This window comes from Triplophysa dalaica, chromosome 3, assembly GCF_015846415.1.
Source record: "Triplophysa dalaica isolate WHDGS20190420 chromosome 3, ASM1584641v1, whole genome shotgun sequence".
In the NCBI taxonomy this organism is placed as follows: domain Eukaryota; kingdom Metazoa; phylum Chordata; class Actinopteri; order Cypriniformes; family Nemacheilidae; genus Triplophysa; species Triplophysa dalaica.
Genome location: NC_079544.1, coordinates 13,448,663 through 13,469,521, shown reverse-complemented (window position 1 = coordinate 13,469,521; position 20,859 = coordinate 13,448,663). Strand labels below are relative to the sequence as shown.

Sequence of the window (20,859 nt, the reverse complement as noted above, 5' to 3'; positions counted from 1 at the left end):
ATATGTTTAGCTTCTATGACATCTGTGATGTCAGACATGACACATCAGGCGGGCAGTGGCATGTATGGGAGGTGCAGTGGTCAGCGGGTGGAGCTTGTGCTAAGTCACTAGTCAGTGGGAAGTTCAGGAATGCCACCAGACGCCAGGCCTTGAATCGGTCTAATTCACTTAGCCAGTAAACCTCCACCTACAGTGAGGAACAGGCAGTACAGACACACCATCCCATTCTACTCTCCAAGCACACAAAGAGCACTTTTGTCCTCCGAGAAGTATACACAGTGCTTGATTTCCTCTGCAGCGCTGGGTAAAAGCCCTTTTGCGGGGAGTGATGGCCGATGGCTGACTTTTCCAGCCAAAACACAAACATTATGTTATTAGAGTTTAAGTAAAAGGTCTGGGTTAAGGGCGTAGGTGGAGGAAACCATTTTACCAAACTAACACTGATCTAACCATCACACTATAAGATCCTGTAGAGATGGTTTCCAGCTTGATAGTGCACACAGCTTCAAGGCAAAAACAACAACCACAACAACAACAACAACAACAACAACAACTCTATAACTAGTGTGTATGTGCATGCTTATGTGTGTGTGTGTGTGTGTGTGTGTGTGTATATGTGTGTGTGTGTGTGCACATTTGAAAACACTGGTGCCACTTACATCATGGCACCAAGAGAAGGGCACAATGCCATGTTGCTCTGTGGTCTTCATTCACTGTACCACAATAACAACAATCATTCACTGTGCCATAAACTTCCATCATCGCCTCAGTAACTACATAAGAACCGGAACATTCAATACAATACCATTTCATGACGGACAACCAAATTAAATACAGCAAGTCATTGTTGTTCGCATTTGGCCCACAGCATCACAAATGAGTAGAATGAATCAAATAAGGAAGTTAGCCTGAGCGATAGCTTTGCTGATAAGTTAGAAAAACATCACTTTATGTCACATGGTAGGGCTGTGCAATTAATCGAAATGAATCTAATCGTCAACTTTGCCCATCAACAATTACAAAAACAAAATAATCAAGTTAAAACAAGTATTGTGCCGCATTCCATTTTGCATGGATCCTTTCTTTTCTTGTGGTATAAATCCACCGGATTATAAATATTTATAAATGTTATCTAACCACATATAAAGCGCACCACTTTCCACGTGGTTCATCTGTGCTATTTTTACAAAAAAGTCAGTAGAATTCACAGTTTAAAAGGCAAGTTTTTTCAGTTTTTTTATGTGGTTATTAAAGGTAATGAGTAATCGTGTTAAATAATTGGGACCTCAATATTGGCCAAAATAACAGTGATTATTATTTTTGTCATAATCGAGAAGCCCTATCACATAGACTATTGATATGCAGCCAAACAATGTGAAATGTACCCACAGGGAGTTGGTTGACAGAGTGCTCATGTATTTGAAAAATGAATTGGAGGTACTTGAGTAAACACAGAGTGAATGTAGGATTCTGTAACTGTACAATAGGGAGTAAAGCACAGGCCTGACTGCTCACAGACTGTGTGGGAAGTCAGACAATTCATTACCATTTATGAATGATATCTAAACATTACGCTCTCGTCATCAATGATGAATCATGGGGAGTTGTGCTGAGTAATCCCTGTCATCATTACATGTGTGTTTAGCTACATAACGTCATGGTTTTAGGGGAGGATCACTTTATTGAAGATTTACAATCAAAATTAGAACTACATTATTTGTTATATCGCGCAAGCTCCTTTCTCCAATAAATGTATGGATTTCTCGTATCTGTAATGGAAACCTACTAAATCAAGACAAAACCTGGTTGCCACAACCATTTGCAAACAAAACCTGGAAAACTAAAAAATGGGATAACTGGTCAGCACATGCTCTACAAGGTGGAGCAGGAAGATTTCAATGCAAAAAAGTCATTTATGGCAGAAATGACTTATCCAGTGTTGCAGTGTCTGCCGCTCACTAAATGAACACTGGAATTACAGTCACTCACATTTGACAAAACATGTTGTTTAGTTGCACCCCAACATCTACTTTTTTTCCTTAACTATAGCAAGGTAAAGAGATATTAGAAAATTTATAAACTATGGAAGTTAAAGTGATCGAAATGAAAATTCTGTCATCATTCACTCAGCCTCCAGTGTTTTTCCTGGCTAAAAATGAGGCTGAAGTGTTGTAACGCGTGTGTAGGCCCACAGTCCCTTTAAGTGGCTTAACAAAACAATTGTATTCTAGTTAATTTTTTTTATAAAAATGACAAGTAATAATAAGTTATATAAAGTGTTCACCTTGACAGAAACGTTTTTTATATAAGCTTTTTATCCTTTTCAACTAACTTCCGCCCATAATTAAGTCTTGAGTCTTGCTAAATTATCCTACATTCCCTTGTGGTTCACTGAGCTTTGAATGATTCGCTGATCTCTCACATACCGTTTAAACGAATCGGTTCAAAGGAGTCATTTGTTTGCGAGTCGTTCTGATCGCATTATGCGTTAATAATGGCGAACTCGCTATGTGCAGTATAACGCGATTCAACTTTTCAACGAGCAACTTCACAGCTAAAAACATTACAATGATGCACAACACGTTAATTCAGAAAGATTTGTGAAGAAGTCTGACCCATACACTATCAGACTCTCAGTGCACGTATTCATAAACTTTGGCTTTGAGCAATAAACAGTAACAATGGCGTCAACTTCACTTTATCATCTAAAAACATGCGGATCCATCGAAGTGTAACGGAGGTCTGCTAGTGCATGTGACAACGTCAATCTTTGTTAGAGATCACAATTTGTTTTCCTACTGTGACGAGGGAAATGACACCGGACCGAATGGCGTAAGACCGGTTATATTAATTATCACTAATAACAGAAGCGTTAGTTTTGCCTTTTTATATTGGACCCGAGTTGGATAATAAAACAAGCAGATTGACCAGGAGACCTTTGCAAGCAGGACTTCAAAGGATGTTTCATAGAAGTGTTTAAGAGGTAAGCGCACACACACACAAAATCAGTGTATTACACAAAACAGCTTTCACAGCCGATGTTAAAGTCATGGAAGCAGTTATTTGACCATTGATTATCTTTTATTCTGTTGAAGACAATATCTCGCTGGTCACTTATTTTTGAGCTTTATCATTTTGCAGGTATTATTTATGCTCTAACAGCAACATTACACACTAACTAAAGGTTGAAAATGGGATCACAGGGAACGTGCTCTTTAATGCCTATAGTGTTCTTTGTGAAGACAATTGACATAATTTTGCCGAGAGTCAGAGGGGGCACATAGTTTGACTGAGGCGGCTGCCTCCAATTTCTCTATGCAGGAAAAAACCTGCCATGTTATCATCTTAAACCTGTATCACTTTCTTTCTTCTGCAGAACACAATATAATATATTTTTTATCATTTTAATGGTCACATGAGAGTATATGAGATATTGGAGAGATAAGCTAGACATGTCAAGAAAATAAAGTTTTCACAAAGTCTGCTTTGTACAGTACAAAGATATAGAGGATTGAAGTTGCATTACTCTCAGACCCATGGTGCATACAAATAACACCAACAAAGAATACAATTTTACAAAATGATACATAAAAATACAGATTATTAATTATATATATATGTAAAGTACAACTTTACAAGAAGGGATTATTAAAAAGAAGACTGTGTAGAAGTGGAATAATGTGAGCACTGCACCTGGTCGAGGTAAGTACCCTAGCAGCAGAATTCTGGACATACTGCAGCCTTTTATGTTTCCCTCGCGGATAATAAAATATTAAAAAAATGCGATAAATGAATCAGAGCAAGAAAAAGTCACATGGATGCATTTAAAAAAAGCAACCACTCCTCTGTACTGAATTCTAGTCAATAAGCAGGAGTAGAGTAATAAGTGATGTGAAATTGACAGGTCAGAATACTTTACTCCTAAATGACACACTCATGCGAAAGAAAAATGAGAGTCTAGGGGGTAAAATTTTCCAAAAGAGGACGTGATTTTGACACTCGTAGAAGATTCCAGCTCCTTGTCCAGCAAATTCCAGCTGGCTGTTTATATTGTAAGGTCCTGGCCATAAAAAGTCTAGCATGTGGTCAAAATTTTACAGGGACGGATAGGCTCAGTAGTAAAGGGATTTTGCTGTTAAGTTTGGGAACAGGGCCATTGAAGGTAAGTGCTCCAATACTAACAAAGTCTGTCCAATTGTCCAATCTTCTTCGTTGTCAGTAATGTGCTGAAAACACATGTATGGTTTTGGTTATCAGCTTGCTTCCGGAATTTCTCAATCCTCATTTAAAGGCTTATCTGTATATGATTAATCATTCTTTACATATCTTTAATAGTTTTGTGATACTTGGAGCCAACCCAATATGAATTCAGTTTCACAATTTACAAAGTTAAAACAAAAAATATTTTACAAATACAATATTGATGAACAACACAATAAAATATATATCATATTTTTTAATTTAAGACACCCTGCAAGACTTCCACGGACAACTAGTTGCATATCCTGGGATCAATTATGTCCAATGATTATATTTTGAATGGCTTAGTTCCAGTGAAACGTAGATCTCATTCTTACGTCGCTCTAGCTACGTTTCAATTTCTTCATGCCTCTACAGGTCTGTTCTGCAAAGTCAGCCCCTTGGTTTGTAGGTATCGCAGAACACAAAGCCTCAATCTTCCTCTGGGCGAAAAGATGCTTGTCTTCAGTCAACTCTTTTCTTGAAAAGTAAAGAGACGAGTGGCTGCGGCTTTTGCGGGCTGGCTTGCCTTTACACGCAGGGATGCTTATCACACCTAGACAGAGATACAAGGCCTAGAGGCAGCACTTATTGAACAACAGCATTAGCTCCTACACACTCCACACTGGCAATCAAGGTTGCACCCTGAGAGGGCCCTAAAACCGCAAAGCCACTACAAATTAGGGATGCACCGATATGTAAATTTTGGTCGATAGTCAATACTTCTTTGCCATTGGAAGTCAATAACCGCCATCTAAATATTACTATAAAATCCTCTAAGACTGAAACAAAAGGCAAACTATGGAAAACTCCTTTAAGTTGAAAACATTCACTGCAGTAGGTAACTATTAGTTCTCTTTTGCCCCCCTGAAAATCATGTGCCAAGCATACTTTACACTAGTTAACGATTATTTAACCTTCAACATTTTCTGGTAGAGTTTATGTTAAATAATCAAATAATACATTTTTCTTCCAGAGTAACCTAGAAAATGTTTTTAAAATCCACATCTTGCGGTCTCAAGACAGGCATTCAGACAGCAGTGGGCTTCAAACAGTATGCTTTTGTTCCTATAATTTACACATTCATAAAAATCTACATACTGTACCTACAGCTTTCCTGTAGCTCCGTGGTAAGAGCATTGCGTTAACAACACAAGGTTGTGGGTTCGATTGCAGATACCTAAGTATAAATGTATAGGATAATGCAATGTAAGTCGCTTTGGATAAAAGCGTCTGCCAAATGCATAAAAATGTAAAAAAGTAAAATGTAAACATCAACAATGTTATGCTAATAAGAGTAAGTGAATGATCATAACAGAGAAATAGTACTGTACTGTATTTTAACAGAAGCTGAAGACGTTTGACCAGAGGAAGTGATTTATGATTTATCGGCTTTAATAAATCGGCCTAAATTGGATTATCCGCGGATACTGATAACATTAAAAATGATAATTTATCAGCCAAACCGATATGACCCGAAAATGTATTGTGCATCCCTAACACAAATACACGATTAAGTGAACAACTTACTGCAAAGAAGGCCTCAAAGTGTTAATTACGGTGCAAAGACACTGAAAGTCTGCAGAAGGAATCTACACCTCTAAGAAACACACCCGTACCTGCAGGCCTGGATGACTCACGCTGTGCTGCAATAATACAAATAATGACACTTTTTATAATACTCATTACACAACCCACTCGGACTTACTAGATGCCTCTGCAAACTAGGTTAAGAGCAAAAGCTGCGGTGTGTGTGTGTGCACTGAACTATACAGCAGCCATACATTCTTCATCTTGAATCAACCTCTTGTCCTGCAAGACTGTAATTCAGCATTGATCACAAGTGAGTCTTTCTCTTCTCGCTGAAAGTGGACGTAATGAAAAAAACAATGGCAATGATGAGACTGTGGCTTTTAATGGCAAGTTACTGAAGATGCATGGAAGCAGAAAAAAAAGAAAACCATGCTTTGCATCCGAAAGCAAGAGTTTATTTCCCATTCAAGGAAAGGTGGGCTCTTTTGGTGGTCATTTTTAAAGCCACAAATTGTGAGGCCTCCTCACTCACGTCTGAAGCATAATTATGTTAACATGCGGGTACTAATATTTACTTTGTAAATTTAAGACGAGAGTCTTTCAGTGAAGTTCACATTTTCGAACAGTAACACTAGACCTTACACATTTTAACAACGTGTACGTGTTATGTTTTATCCGTGAGGGAGGATGGCTATTTTCAGCAGTAAAGAGCTTATTTGCCGCCACACAATTGACTCACGCACTGGTAACGTTAACGTTAAATTAACGTTACGCTAAAACTTTGAGAGCAACATCTAGGCAGCTTGAGAAAACACTGAAAACAAACCTTACTCTTTGAAGTCATGTATACGACTATCAAAAGACGCTAGAATCTATTAAATGGGTGTTTTACATCAGTGACACAAAAGGCAAAGTGTAGTGATAATGTGTGACAGTCCTACCTGTCAGACTGACGGTTCTCTCGCGAACGCCAGGTGTCTGGAGATTGAACAAAACTTCAGTTCAAGTCGCTCCTGTGCTTGAACGGCGATGTACAACTGTGTACTTTAACGTGTAAACTGTTCTCGTCATATAGTTGTCGCTTTACAACCCGTGTCGGTTTGTCGTACATTTCTAGCTCACGATTCTGTCGGTGAAGCGCAGCAGCGCGTCATTACCCAATCTTTCTGCTTGTACACGCTTCTATTGACAACCCACTCTTAAAGAGACACGACACTATTATTATGACCGCAAACCCGAGGCTTCACCACAACTAATGTGGATTATTAAATAACAAAATTCGTAGGAAACAAAAAGAACACAAATCTTATAAAAACAATCTGTGAAATGTGTTCATTAAGTCCACTTACTTTGATTTAATGTAATGTAAAGATGTTCGTTGTCACTGATTAATGTTTTCTGATACATTTGATAATTAATATCACTCAATTAGTTCGATTAGTTTAAAACAGTTCAGATAAGTTACAATCATAATTTACAGATATGCATTATAGACGAAAATACAAGATTTGGGGACGTGTATTTTGATAAAAAAATATTAAATGAAAAGAAGCATCAGCATGTTTCTTACTCTAGGGGTATATTTTTACGAGACATTATATGAAGTCTATAGAGGAGTGAATTAAAATCAACCTCGGAATAATGCTTATGACGATAATAAAATCACATTCAATAAGAGTGCTCTAGCTTCACCATGTGGGCATTATAAAACATTGCATTGTACCTTACAACCGCAAAGACATACAGTTTGTATATCTGTTAATAAATATTAAATACATTTAGAAAATCTGAGACTGTAGTGGTATTGTATATGTTCAATTTTCAAAATAGTACAATTCACTGAATCTAATATTTACTGAAGACATTTCCAACATCCAGAAAGGTTAAACCAACACAAAGCATATTGTCAGTATTTATTTATTAATAGTATTTATTTATGTATTATTTATTATGCACAATGTAGTTGTTTAATTTGATTGACATGTCTAGTCTATTTAAATGTAAATCAGCATTATGAGTAAAAACATTTGATATGACCAGTTCAATTATCAATCATAATCCGATTTTACATGAGAATAAGTCTAGGAATTAACAACAAAGCTACTTTAAACATTACACACCATGACAGGTACAATGTCTGCATACATTTCCGGAATCCAGCCTGATTTTCTCTATTTCTCTCTCTAATGTTTAGACCCTTAATGGGTTTGGATCCACTGCACATTCGACATTCACAACACATTTATGATCTGTCTATGTGCCGCTGCTCTTCTCTCTGCTTCAGTGTTTACTTCAGCATTTACAGTGGTTTCAACCTGCTTTTGATCTCCTCACTTGCTTAATGATTTGGTTTGCCATACTGTAACATGTTTGTGTTTGACATCACCCTGGACTCATTTGTAGGACAATTTGGATCTCTTCCTGCCTAGTTCTGAATACCTACCTGATATTTGAATACTCAGGGTTTTATTTGAATTTAATTTTTAGTCCAATGCATCAGCATCACAGTGGTCCGAGACAGTCGTAAAACAGTGAAACTTGTAAGCAGATAATGTTTAATCTCTACTTTCATCTTTTCACTATTAAGCATGTTCTGTTCAAACAGCACACATTTCAAAATCACACATGTTTCATTGCATAATATTTCCACTTGCACCCCAATTCAAATAGATTGCTCTTGATATACATTAATGATGCATCAGAGATGAACTATGAAGCAATTATCTGAAGCGTTTCAATGTATAACCTCAATTTGATTTGCTAGTCAAATACACACAAAGCAAAAAAAAGAATGAAATCAAAAAACAGAAAAGACAATTTTCTAACAAGCTTAAGTCCTAATATACATTTCACGCATTAGTAAAATATTACATCAGAAACAAAATGGTGGAAACCGAATGAAAGAACAGAATCTTATAGAAATCCTTCACTAAATCACGCACAGAACATTTCTAGTTTGTGCTCTTCACTCGTTCCTCAGTTGATGAATCCCAGGCAGAAAAGGAAAGAGCACTTGATTGTTGAATGACAAACTGACAATAGATCACATGACTCACAACAGATATCTAGCACGGTAAGAGTGTGTGAATACTGACGATTTGTACATCATGGGAAACACTGTTCCCGATAATAAAATCCACACCACAGTGAAATATGAGGGGCACTGCCCTCGATATCAGCACATCGGTAGGCAAAAACTACCTTCATCATCTTCGCATTATGGAAGGCACTGCTCCCGATAATGATTCTGGATCAGGTATAACATTGTTTTAAGAGGAATACTGTAGAGACTGTTATTTCATCTAAGTTAAATATACCGGTTACGTGCTGCCAATTGTTATGTTGTTGCTGTAGTTTAGTGCACCGTGTCAGTCTCTGGTCATAGCTTTTAAAACAAAGTTATCTCCATAGCAGATGCTGCTTTCACATTTCGACAGTATAACTGTCATAATTATGGAAGGCACTGCTTCCGATAATTATACATTTGGTAAAAAAGGCGTTACAAAAGCTATTTATAGTGATCTCTGTCACTGATAAATAAAAAACTAATAAATAGAGATTTCAAAGCCACATATCAAGGCTTCTTCCTACTTCCATTTTGTAATATATGTCAGAATTTACCTGTTAATAGACATTTATCCAAAATAGAGTATCAACCGAAAACCTGATGGAAATATCATGCCTTTAAAGGGGTTGTAAGAGCACCGGTGAGTTGGATACAGGCATTAAGTTGACAAAGGTCGATTGTAAATCATCAAACTTCAACTCCAGACTGGCAGGCATTACTCTGGAAGTTCCTTATAAGGAGTGTCAAAGAAAATAACAAAACAGTAATACATTCCAAATTTGTAACAAGTCTAAACTAGGTTTTAATGTACTCCACAAACTAAGTTAAACGTAATTTTGACTGCAGTCTCACTGAAAAACACTGAGGTAAACCGGTAATATTAATAATGGAGCACCATACAATTTGAATTATTTTTAACGTCCTCTTAGATATTGAGTGATGCTTAGAGTGTAAAGGGAGAGATCTTTTCGCCTAAATTTGATTATCCAAATTCCACACTTCACCAGCAAGTGTGTTGGCACAGCCTTGGATGGTCCAAGTGGCCAAAGCAAACTGGTTCTTGAATTGGTCCACGTCGGCAGATTCTAGGCCTTCTTTAATGGCGTTGAGGTGATCCAACAGAGCTGCCAGAGTATGCTCACCAGAGCCGAGAAGAATGTGCCGGAATGGAGTCTCCCGCGGAGACACAAACGGGGAAAGGAGGGTTCCTTCCACCTTCAAACAGACACGTGACATTAATGCCTACATAACCTTACTTGTCAGAACCGCTGCTCGGTTTCTACGGCGGCAATGCCAAAAGACTGCAGCGGAGGAGCATTTAAAGAAAATGGATGTTACTCACCCTCATGATGCGTCTGTTGAGGATGCGACACTGCTCCAGGTCACCAAGATCGCTGTTGTGTATGGAAGTAAGAAGGGTGCTGGCGGCGCGATCATATGAGCCTTGAGCTGACAGAAGCCACAGCATAGTCAAATTGTTTGGTAGGCGTCCTGACTGTGAAGAGTAAATAAAGTGTATTAAAGCTCTGCATTTTTGTATTAAAAAAAGGTTTGGCATATAAGTTCAGCTGGGTTTTTACCAAGCTTTTCTCATAAGAAGCGACTGACTCACCCCTTGGAGTGATTCAACTTTAGACCTGATTTGGGACACATGATTGCGAATGATATTGGTATACTTTGCCACATTCAGCCTGATCAAGTGGTCATGTACAAGGCGAAGAGTAACCAGCCCCGCCACCTCGCCCGCTGCCTTGGCCAGTTTGAGAGTTTTGTCAAAAGTGTACCGATCCAAATTCTTTTCAGTATCTTCAAGGGTGTCATATGGGTACTGCTTTGAACTCTAAAAAAAAAATCAGAGGCAGAGGTTGACCTGAATTTCTACCATTAATCATGACTCTAGACGAATGTATTTGAGTTTATATTACAGCCCAACAGCAGTGTCAGAGCTTACCGAAGTAAATCGAAACGAGAATGACGGGACACCAGTGAAAGTTTGGAACGTGTAGATGGAGTCAAACAAACGCATGGGTTCTATTCTGTGAAAGAAAATTCATGTCAAAACTATGATCTCGGACAACAAAACATCCTTAAAGTAAACGTCTTTAGCGTGTGCAATGGAGGACAAACATACATGGACTTTTCCCAGTTGGATGCAGAAAACTGCTCGTGGAGGGATTTGGTTTCATCGCCAGGAAAGGAGACCTGTATAAAAATAAATTATAGAAAGTAATATATATTTAATGTATACAGTATATACAGCAATATAGAAAATTAAGAGACCGCTACAAGGTTATGTTCTATGTTTAAGTAAAATAAAAAAAATTGTCATTCTGTGCAAAGATGCATGAAAGTTGTGCAGAAAAAAACATGTACATTCTTAAACTAGTCATCAAATACATGTTTAAACATTATTGTTGTGTTGTTTAAACATGAATATGAACTTGTTTCTTTGCAGTATTCAAGATCTACAGATCTTGGATTTGGACCAGTTCAATTTCTTGGAAATCATCACCTGTTTCATAGTACTTTCAATTAAGTCATACAAGAGTGGGCTGGCAGACGCTTTGAAAGAATCAGAACCTAAAAAACAGATTTCAGATAATCAGCATCAAATTCAATCTTATTGATAGTTCCCCCTAAAATGAAAATGCTGTGTTCATTTAACTGACCCTCAGAACCAAACCTGTATATATTTCTTTGTTCTGCTCAACACAAAGGAAGATATTTGTAAGAATGTCCGAGCAGATCTCTTCCCTGATTTAGTAGCGAAAATAGATATGGGGAACTGACATTCTTCCAAATATCTTCTTTTGTGTTTAGCAGAACAAAGAAATGTAAACATGTTTGGAACAATCTGAAGGTGAGTAAAATTATGACAGAATTTCCAGTTTTGGGTGAACTATATCTTTAAATGCAATGTTGTTCCTCACAAAATTACTTTTTACAAACCTGAAACAACTCCGTCGAGGCTGATATAAGAAACCACTTTCATATTTAACGAAGTCAAGTAGCCCTGTGAATACAAAAGCCACAACATTTAGTCAATAGTTAAACTGATGTCTGCAAAATAATGTTGGAATATCACACCAATGCTCCATAATCTGAAGTAATTAGTGTCACAATCCAATATATTACCCATCAAGCAATGTGATGAGGTCATGAGACAGTACTGTAGCATACCCTTCAACTGTTTTAGTCCCAGTAAAAAGAATTCTGAGAATGGTTTCTAAACACATTATAGATGTTAGAAATGTATTGCTGAAACACAATACAAAGACTCAGAAGTATGTAGTACTGAATTATGGAGTTAAACCGTTAAAAAGTTTTTCACCAGTCCTCTTTTCAGGATTATTTGGGCGGGGCTAAAACAGGAGATCGATGATGCAATGGCCCCTCCCCTATCACTAGAGCGCCTAGCATCAGGTGTCTGCTCAATAACGAGCTCAGGGTGTTAAGCTTTTCACACACGCTTTCATGCTCTCACTCTGCCCAACTAAACAAAACTCACGCCACATAACAGACAATCCACACGGCTGGTTCGCTTTTAAAAATATCAGCATATACATGATCAGCTAAATTGAAAGTGAAAAACAGTGAAAGTGACCTCTTTGTCAGATATGGTGACCCATATCCAAAATGTGACTTTGTGTGAGTCGTATCCTGCCGGCCCTGAGAATCAAACCAGCAACCTTCTGGTCACGAGTCCTACTCTCTAACCATTATCCACGACTGGCTCATTAAAGAGAGAACCACTACAAATAGACAGAGCTGTCTGTGTTCAGATCTTGACTTCTTTATTGAACACCAGCGCCGGCATCTTTTTCAGCTCAGAGTGTCTTATGAAGTTGGAAAAAAGTTAAAGGTTTCTGAAAAAACATCCTGTCAAGCACAGGAAAATCCTTTATACAGCTAACCAATGACGGAGACCTGTCGTTTCCATAACAACATGCGAGTTCGAGAAGGCTCAAGCTTGAAAAATTAAAAATGGTGCCCAAAACGCCTGCTGGAGCATAGTCTCGTATAGATGTACGTTTAATTTTCACTTTCAATAACTTTTGATTGCATTTCTAGCGAGAAATTAGAATTGTAGTTTTTAAATGTTATTGGTTATCGTAAAGACGCTCTCTGTTTATAATTCAAATAAGACTTCCGTTAAGAAGTCTCTCTTCTCTCCAAGCTGCCACCTTGCACAAATGCTATCTTTGAACACTGCCGGGCGCCACTTGTAACCACAACGCGCTCTGAGTTCGGGCTAATACCGGGCCCGGAGCCTTCCCCCCCCGGACATGGGGAGAGTACACCGTGTTGGGAAGAAACTGCCGGGCTCGGAGCCCTCTCTCCAGACAGCACGCCAAATTCGCATACCTTTTAACCTGCTCCTGAATTTTCTAATTCAAATCTTCCCATAAAACGTATTCATATAATTCACATATAGCCTACTGGGCTGGGGACTCAGGTTGAGCGTATCGAGTGGGTGTGGCTTCGGTGCCACACCCCCAGCGTTCTAGAGCAGAGTCCTGCTTATTTTTCCAAGATTTTGATAACTTATTTCATTTACTTGGATGCTTTTTTCGTCATGCAAATTTGGCTGGGTGGTTAATAACACACTTTTCTGTTGTGTGACAACTCAGAACACACGTTTCAATTTGACTTTACTCGGATGTTAAACATTTATCATTGCAAAACAGCACCAACAATTTTCTAACATTTTATAAAATAAAGAATTGATCATAAATTTAAATAAAATATCAGGTTTTGATGAAATGTCGAAGATTGATTTTGTGTCGTGAAGTTTCTTTGAGAGGAAAAGTTTAAGAACCACTTGTATTATGATATTTTAACATGCCAGCACACAGTGTTTACTGCACAGTGTTCAGTAAGAAGCTATTATTTTATTAAATATAGTCGGAAATCCATTCATACCTCCAACCACTCTGTGGCGCCAACATGTCCATATTCACCAGCACTCCAACTAGCAAACACTATGCTTCTCTTTGGCCTGAGTCCATCTGAGAAGAAAAGTCGCAGATGGTTTATTTAGTTGTAGACATTTTTATAATTAAAAAATGAAATTATTTTTATATTCAAACATTAAAATCATGTGTATAATATATGTACACTTTTATATGTTATATGAATTTTGTTATTCATGGGAAAATTCTTAGCGATGTGAAATTAATTTAAGACCTAGTACAACATGTTAAAACTACTTTCAACCTATATATTCAATATACTATTTTTAAAAATGTACCATTCTTGATCATGTTGGTGATAGTTTTGGCCAACTCAACCAGCAGACTAGTACCAACTGTGCTTTTGGCATATCCAGAGCCCCAGGCATCCCTCTGCGCTCCAATCAAAACATACTGGTCTAAATCAGGTCGAAAACCATGTGATTAGTGACCAGGAATAACTCTTTTGTTCACACACAGGCTTGATTTCGTGTATAATTTGACAGAATACCTTCATCCACGTAGCCTTTAATGACTCCAAACACATTGTGGATTTTCTTCTCAGTGAGGGCATTGTTTACTTCGACTGTGATAACATCCCTATTATCACCAAGATTATAGTTGACATCCCTCAGAAGTCCATCCCTCCAGTCATGAGAAACCTGTCCGCCCATCTTCCTGTTTATAGACGGATCAAAAGAAGTGACAACATATGTAAACAATGAAAAATTACAATGGTGTAAAACGCAACGAATGAAAAAAGGATGGTGAAATATTAAAATGTACTTCATGATTTCAGTAGCCTGTTTTATGGTGATAGTCTGAGCTGGAATATTGGGCAGGCCGGAGGAGCGAGCCGGAGGAAACTGGGTATGATTGAAGGAAGGGAATCCTGGAGTGTAGGGATCACCAGTTCCAAGATGAACCTATTTGAAAGTGACAGGAAGATAGAAAATCAACTTCACAAGCCCTTCTAAATAAACAAATAATGTCATAACAGACAGTTTTCAAATGATAAGATTAAAAACATCCATCAGTATATACTTACATGGCCAAAAAGAGCAGTGTCGTCATTAATTTTATAGTCAACAAGGTCTGGGTAGATCAACACAGCACTGGCTTTTAATCTCTCAGCATTAGCAACCTGTAAGATGCCAATAAAAACACAATGAATACTGTAGGTAGACATTTAAATTATAAAATGCAATAAAAGCACTGACCTTCTCAGCAAAACCTATTTTTCCAGCTCTGACCAAGACAACCGTTCCATTCACGTTGACTTTCATGTCTTCAAGACGTCTGAAGTCTTCTGGTCTTCCATAGTGAGCATAGAGAGCAGGACCCTAAACAACAAATCAGGTGTAGTTTAATGCAGTCTGCAAAACCTTACAATTCAAAAAGGCATCACAACATCACCACATACTGTATCAGGGTTCTTTCTTGAATACAGTCAAGGCTCAATACACTCTTTTATTGTAAACTGTATAAAATGCAACCTTAATAATCAGTCTAAAACCCCCTTTTGTGTTTCACAGAAGAAAGAACATACAGTATGGGATTGGAGCGGCACAAGAATGTAACCTAGACTACGTTTTTTTTTTTTTTAAGAAAAGCTTGTGAAAGTGTTTAATTTACTAACCTCCGCTGTTCTAGCTGCACTGTAAGCCAAAAAGCCCTCGGTTGATCCAACAGCGTTACCACGGAACAGCACTCTGTTATTTGAGGAAGTAGGTACAATTTTAACATAGTGCTCATCCGTCCATTGGGTCATTCGAAGAGCTTTGAATTTTTCCACGATGTTATTAGCCAGTTGCTCATCTCCAGACGTTCCTGCCTGGTGGTTCGCACTAGAGAATTCCCTGCGGGAGAGAAAAAATAAAGATTTAGAAACATGCTCAGCTTGGGTAAACTCTCAATTTACAGTATGGAAAAACTAACAGTACAGTAGTGTGTGTGTGTATAAAATTACCTAAGGGTGTCTTTAATGTTGGAGGCTGTTAGTTTTTTCTTCAGCAACGCTCTTATATCACTCCAGTCCATAAACACAGGTGCATCTGGTATTCCGGGGATATTATCCACAGTGTCCGGACAAGTAACATCCTTTGTGTTGTTTTTACTTCTGTGAGACAGGTAACCAATGAGGTATCCTAAAAGACAAAAAATAAACACGAAATGCTTAAAACTTTATTGGAAATCAGAAAATGATGCATGTTTATGGTGACAGGTATTTAGAAAAAGAACATATACAATTTTTTCTCATATTTAGAGAGATCATTTACACATCCTTTACTCACCCTCAGGTTGTTCCAAACCTGTATACATTTATCTGTTCTGCTAAACCCAAAGGAAGATATTTGGAAGAATGTCAGTAACCAAACAGATCTCAACCCCCATTTACTGCCATCGTGGGGAAAATAAATACTATAGGAGTCAATGGAGTATGAGATCTGTTTGGTAACTGACATTCTTCCAAATATCTTGAGTTTTGTTTAGCAGAACAAAGAAATGTATACAGGTTTGGAACAATCTGAGGGGGGATAAATGGTAACAGAATTGTAATTTTTGAGTGTGCGGTCATGGATATGTTATATATGCATATTTATGTTAAACTGCACCGGTCAAGATGACTCAAAGTACCCAGATGACCCTGCAAATTACATTTCGATGGCCACTTATATATTGGCCAGCATTAGGAGATTTGGCAAAAATGCTGATGTGTTTCAACATTAATTTGGGAAAATATATGAGCCTGTATGAACAACTTCCCGCAGCCTATAAATACAGAACAAGTGTGTAGATACTGTTAATAGTAACCGCACATTTTCTTACCAGAAATGAAGAGTAGCAGAATGCCAATGACAATGCAGCAGATGGTTTTGGGAGAGCGCTGGCTTAGCTTGCTGGGGTAATATGGACCATTATGTTTCTTCATATTTTCTCCAACTCCATTGGCCTCTACCTCCTCATCCATGTCTGAGGAGAGCTTCATCTCCACCTGGCTGTTTTCACCCTCCATGTTCTGGGTCAGGTTAAAGCGCGTATAAGAGCGTGGCTCCCCATTGAACTGGAAAGTATAATTATAAGATTAAGGTAGGAAATACAGTGCTCGCTTCACTGTGAAAACACTCAAAAGCCCCTCAAGTCATGAGGGTGTGTATGGTGCGTCTAAGATTTCATGTTTCCAACTAGGTAGGGAGCATTTTTTCCCACAACTTGACTTCTTGATCTTTGATGTTCCTACTTTTTATTCATCTTACAGTATGTGTTTATTTTTCAATACCTCACAAATGTAATTGTTCAGTCATTTAAGAGATAAGATGGCTTAAAATGTCAACGAAAAGTCTATCTTACAATTTTGGATATTGTTGTCCTGGCTTGATCCATTGTGGCTTCAAAGAATTACTACAAGAAGACAAAAGAAAACACAAAACATTTAATCTTCAGTTAAGGATAACACATTAATGTTAAAAAATACACCAACTATCGTAGAAAAACACGTTGTACTTGAAGTGTTATGTGTCAATAGAGACAGACTTGTGATTGCTTGCATAAACACCTACAGGAATTTTGTGAGCTCTTTCCTTTTTTTATAAGATTGAAGGTTAACCAAAAAAAAACCCAGACGGATAAACACGTGTCCTCGAGACACCCTCAACCACGAAAGAATAACAATGAAAGAAACATCTCAAGATGTTCAGGAATAACTAAACGCATAAAAAGAAGCCTTAAAAAATTAAGAAGTCACCCATTCGTGGCCAGCTCTGGACTCTTCTCAGACACATGTATGCTAGAGATATGAATATTAATTCGGGTTACACCCAAAAGAAACACGCAAAGAAAAAAACACACAATCAGATCAAAGCAATGCTCACGTCAGTTGGGGCTCGATCTTGTTCAACCTCCAATATATTTTCCACGGAAACTCTTATGAACTTCAGTAGGCTCCTCTAATTCTTATACAACACCTTGTCTGAATGTGCGAGTATTTGAGTGGAAACAATGAGAACCAAATAAGAAAAAACTAAAATAACCTAAAAAATAACCTATTAAGTGAGAGAAAAAAGAGAATCATTACAATAATCACACTTCTAAAACAAAATAGTCCTACATACATATTCTGCTTTGGCAAATCGGCTGCACTTTGTAAGATTTTCTAAGAGAGTGCCGGTGGATTAATCCATTACCACAATAGACCCCACTACATAAGCTAGCATGTGACTCAATGTCACAGCCACATAAATCATTTTTCCTGTGAAGTACTTCAAGTAGCATGAACTTGTTTTATTTAGTCCTGTTTTAAAATAGTCTCTCATGATGTTATAAATACATAGCCTAATTGTGTCTTTCTAAACCCACAGACTGATGTCAAAATTATTCTGGATCACAATCAAAACCTGGCCAAGAATGTGCAGATACAAGAAGATTAAAAACTCCACCAGATCATGTGAGGATCACACAGTGGGAAAACCTTTCAAATTAAACCTGCTGCATTGTTACAATATAAATATAATCTGACTTTACTCTTTTATTCTTTACTAAATAAAAGTGCATACACTGGGTTCAAACCATGAAGGTCAGTTGTAACAGTAGTGAAACATTTTTTACAATGAAATCACCTGCTTCGTTTGAGATATCCCCATGCGATTTAATAATGTCAATTCATTTAGCCCAGTGCAAGGTTAAGGGATCAAACTCGCTGTGAAGGACAAGTTGAAAGACGCAATAAAAACGTCAAATCCACCCGCCCGGCACTCAATCTCAAAGCAAAGCACAATTTTAGTAACTCTATATCAAAACGACTCGACCAAGAAAGTAAATCACTTTTTTTCTTTTCAATTTTTAAACTTAACATTTTTAAAACGTGGAAATATAATTAAAAATGTATAAAATATTCTTATAAAAAAGGCTGACTTTTTTGCGCAAGGTGATGCTATCTGTCGTGGACCTTTCAAATGTTGTTTAGTCAAATAACGTACTCTTCTGCAAGCAACACTTTTCATTCGTTTTCTTATAAGTCACACATAGAAATCCGCAAACATGACATTTATATTAATAGACCACAAGGTCTAAAAAGCCTTACCGACGTTTTAAAGCTCCAGCCTTCGTGAAGGCGAATGTCACGATCGTGCACGCTCTCTATATCGCGAGTACTTTGAGCCTCTCATTTAACCTTGAACAGAACCGGAGGCGGGTTTCGATGGCGTCACATCCCATGTGCAATGTGCCAATTAAACTTTCATTAATCTATGTTTTACTGCACCTTTGTATCATTTTTATTGTGTCATATTTTGAGAAACGATTATTTTTCCTATTCATGTTTGTAGGCTAGATTTCTGCCTAATAAAAAAAGGTTATTTACTTATTATTAACTGAATGAAGTCTCTCATTGTATAAGGTAGTAAAGCCCAAATTTGTATTTTAAATGTGTTGAAATCTTATAAACTTCAACTATATTCTCAAAACATAAAAACAGAATTTAGCAACATGCTGCAAAATAATAGGTCTACCGATATGTGTACTGTAATACGTGGAAATTGGGTCTTGTATGTTGAATCTTTATATTTAAATAATTGTGTATTTTTTTTTTTAAGTGCCCGATCAGCAAAAAATTACACCAGAAATAAAGAACACAGATGCCAAAGTAATCCAACCTGGGACAGATTTTCCAGGAGGTGGTGGTGGAAAGATCAGAACGCACAACCAATGTGGGTTTTTTTCACATTTGAGCAGCACCTGTAAAAATACTACGGAAGAAATGTTAAATGGTGTAACTTAAGCTGATTTAAACTGTGTCTGTAAATGTTTGAGAGACTTAATGCACTTTCTACTTAATGCAGAAGCTTATGTATCATGCATATGTATATATGATGACGTTATAGAAGCGGTGTAGCTATTAAGCCTATAGGAAATCATCACTGTTGTCATAAATCGTGAGAAATATTCTTCACGTTTTTTTTGTTCAAAATGATGCTTATGCACATTGCAAAATGTACAGTGTTAAATGAAAAAGCATTTAGATCAGTAGAATCTTTGTAATATAATGCATTCATAAAATGTATAAATCCGTGCAGGTCGTTGACTTATAAAGTTCAAACTGGGACTGAAGATAATTTACTTATTAAACCAACCTCTTAGTCAAAACAGCTCACAGGCAGCATGAGTCCTAAAGGAACCTGCTCAAGGGCCCAATGATAATATTGGAACCAAAACAGTACCACCCCCTTTATGATCTTTTATGGAATAATAATGCCCGATTACAGTTTAGTGTTTTATGTTTACAAGGACAAAGGCTTTTATTCACAACTCTATTGTCAACATTGAAAAAAAACATTTTTCAAGACACAACAGGTGGTCTCTGATACCACTATAACTACTTTACTGATACAAATTAAACCCTCCTTTCCAATACAGTACAGTAAATTTAGTCGTTAATAAAAAATTTAAGACTAGCTGGTAAACAGATGTTTTGTTTCTATATTGTGTATTTTGGCACAGTTGTGTTAAATATCTAGATTTTAACATATGTTTCTGTATAGTGTGTGATTTGATGGGAACATCAGCATTAAAACAATTTACAATGTTTTTTGTGTAGTCTTCAGTGAAATGTTGAAAATAGGAAAGCAAATGTTCTTGGAACAGATGTATCTTTGGACTCAGACAATAAAAGGTTATTTATGTGTACACCACAGGTTCATTAAACACGCCGTTAGCATTTTCTGTTGACCTGGCTGTGCAAATTAAATAGAATAAATCACACATACAGTGTAATGGTTACCAAAGCGAGCTCGTTTGCTCCTCACCTCTTTCCCATGAAATAAAACTCATGTTCATACAAGCGCTTCATACATTCTCACTGTCATTTCACAGTGATTCTTTGTTCCCGCAAGATGTTTCTCATGTCTGCTGTATCGAAGTAGTTCAACAGATAAAAGCTCATAAACAAACAAATCCCCCGATACAGCCATCTGTGTTTAATTGTAAACACTTACAACAGGATTTGAGTCTGAGAGAAACTCATGATCAGCCTCATCCACCTGTGCAGGGCCACACACCGATCTACCAGAGCTT

General features: G+C 37.3%; 2 protein-coding genes across 4 annotated transcripts in view; both read right to left on the bottom strand.

Moving 5' to 3' along the window:
* Positions 1-6,934, bottom strand: part of tnk2b (tyrosine kinase, non-receptor, 2b) — a 50,943-nt gene extending 44,009 nt beyond the window's left edge. The window contains exon 1 of the mRNA XM_056743848.1: positions 6,714-6,934. The gene's annotated coding sequence lies outside the window, so the exon portion shown is untranslated. The remainder of the gene's footprint in view (positions 1-6,713) is intronic.
* Positions 6,935-8,307: 1,373 nt separating this feature from the next.
* On the bottom strand, positions 8,308-18,961 carry tfr1a (transferrin receptor 1a). 3 transcript variants are annotated; one of them, XM_056743808.1, is made up of 18 exons: positions 18,872-18,961; positions 17,143-17,193; positions 16,621-16,855; positions 15,761-15,938; positions 15,431-15,650; positions 15,012-15,134; positions 14,840-14,935; positions 14,578-14,717; positions 14,303-14,469; positions 14,091-14,210; positions 13,763-13,848; positions 11,789-11,852; positions 11,352-11,419; positions 10,971-11,041; positions 10,791-10,875; positions 10,452-10,679; positions 10,182-10,334; positions 8,308-10,054 (listed from the first exon to the last, which is right to left on the bottom strand). In XM_056743808.1, the coding sequence occupies exons 2-18, from the start codon at positions 17,173-17,175 to the stop codon at positions 9,812-9,814; spliced, it is 2,310 nt and encodes a 769-aa protein (XP_056599786.1). In that variant the 5' UTR covers positions 17,176-17,193; positions 18,872-18,961; the 3' UTR covers positions 8,308-9,811. The 3 variants fall into 3 exon arrangements, with proteins under 3 accessions (XP_056599786.1, XP_056599787.1, XP_056599785.1); XM_056743809.1 differs by lacking the exon at positions 18,872-18,961 and adding an exon at positions 17,664-17,846; XM_056743807.1 differs by lacking the exon at positions 18,872-18,961 and adding an exon at positions 17,352-17,564.
* Between the last annotated feature and the right edge of the window lie 1,898 nt (positions 18,962-20,859).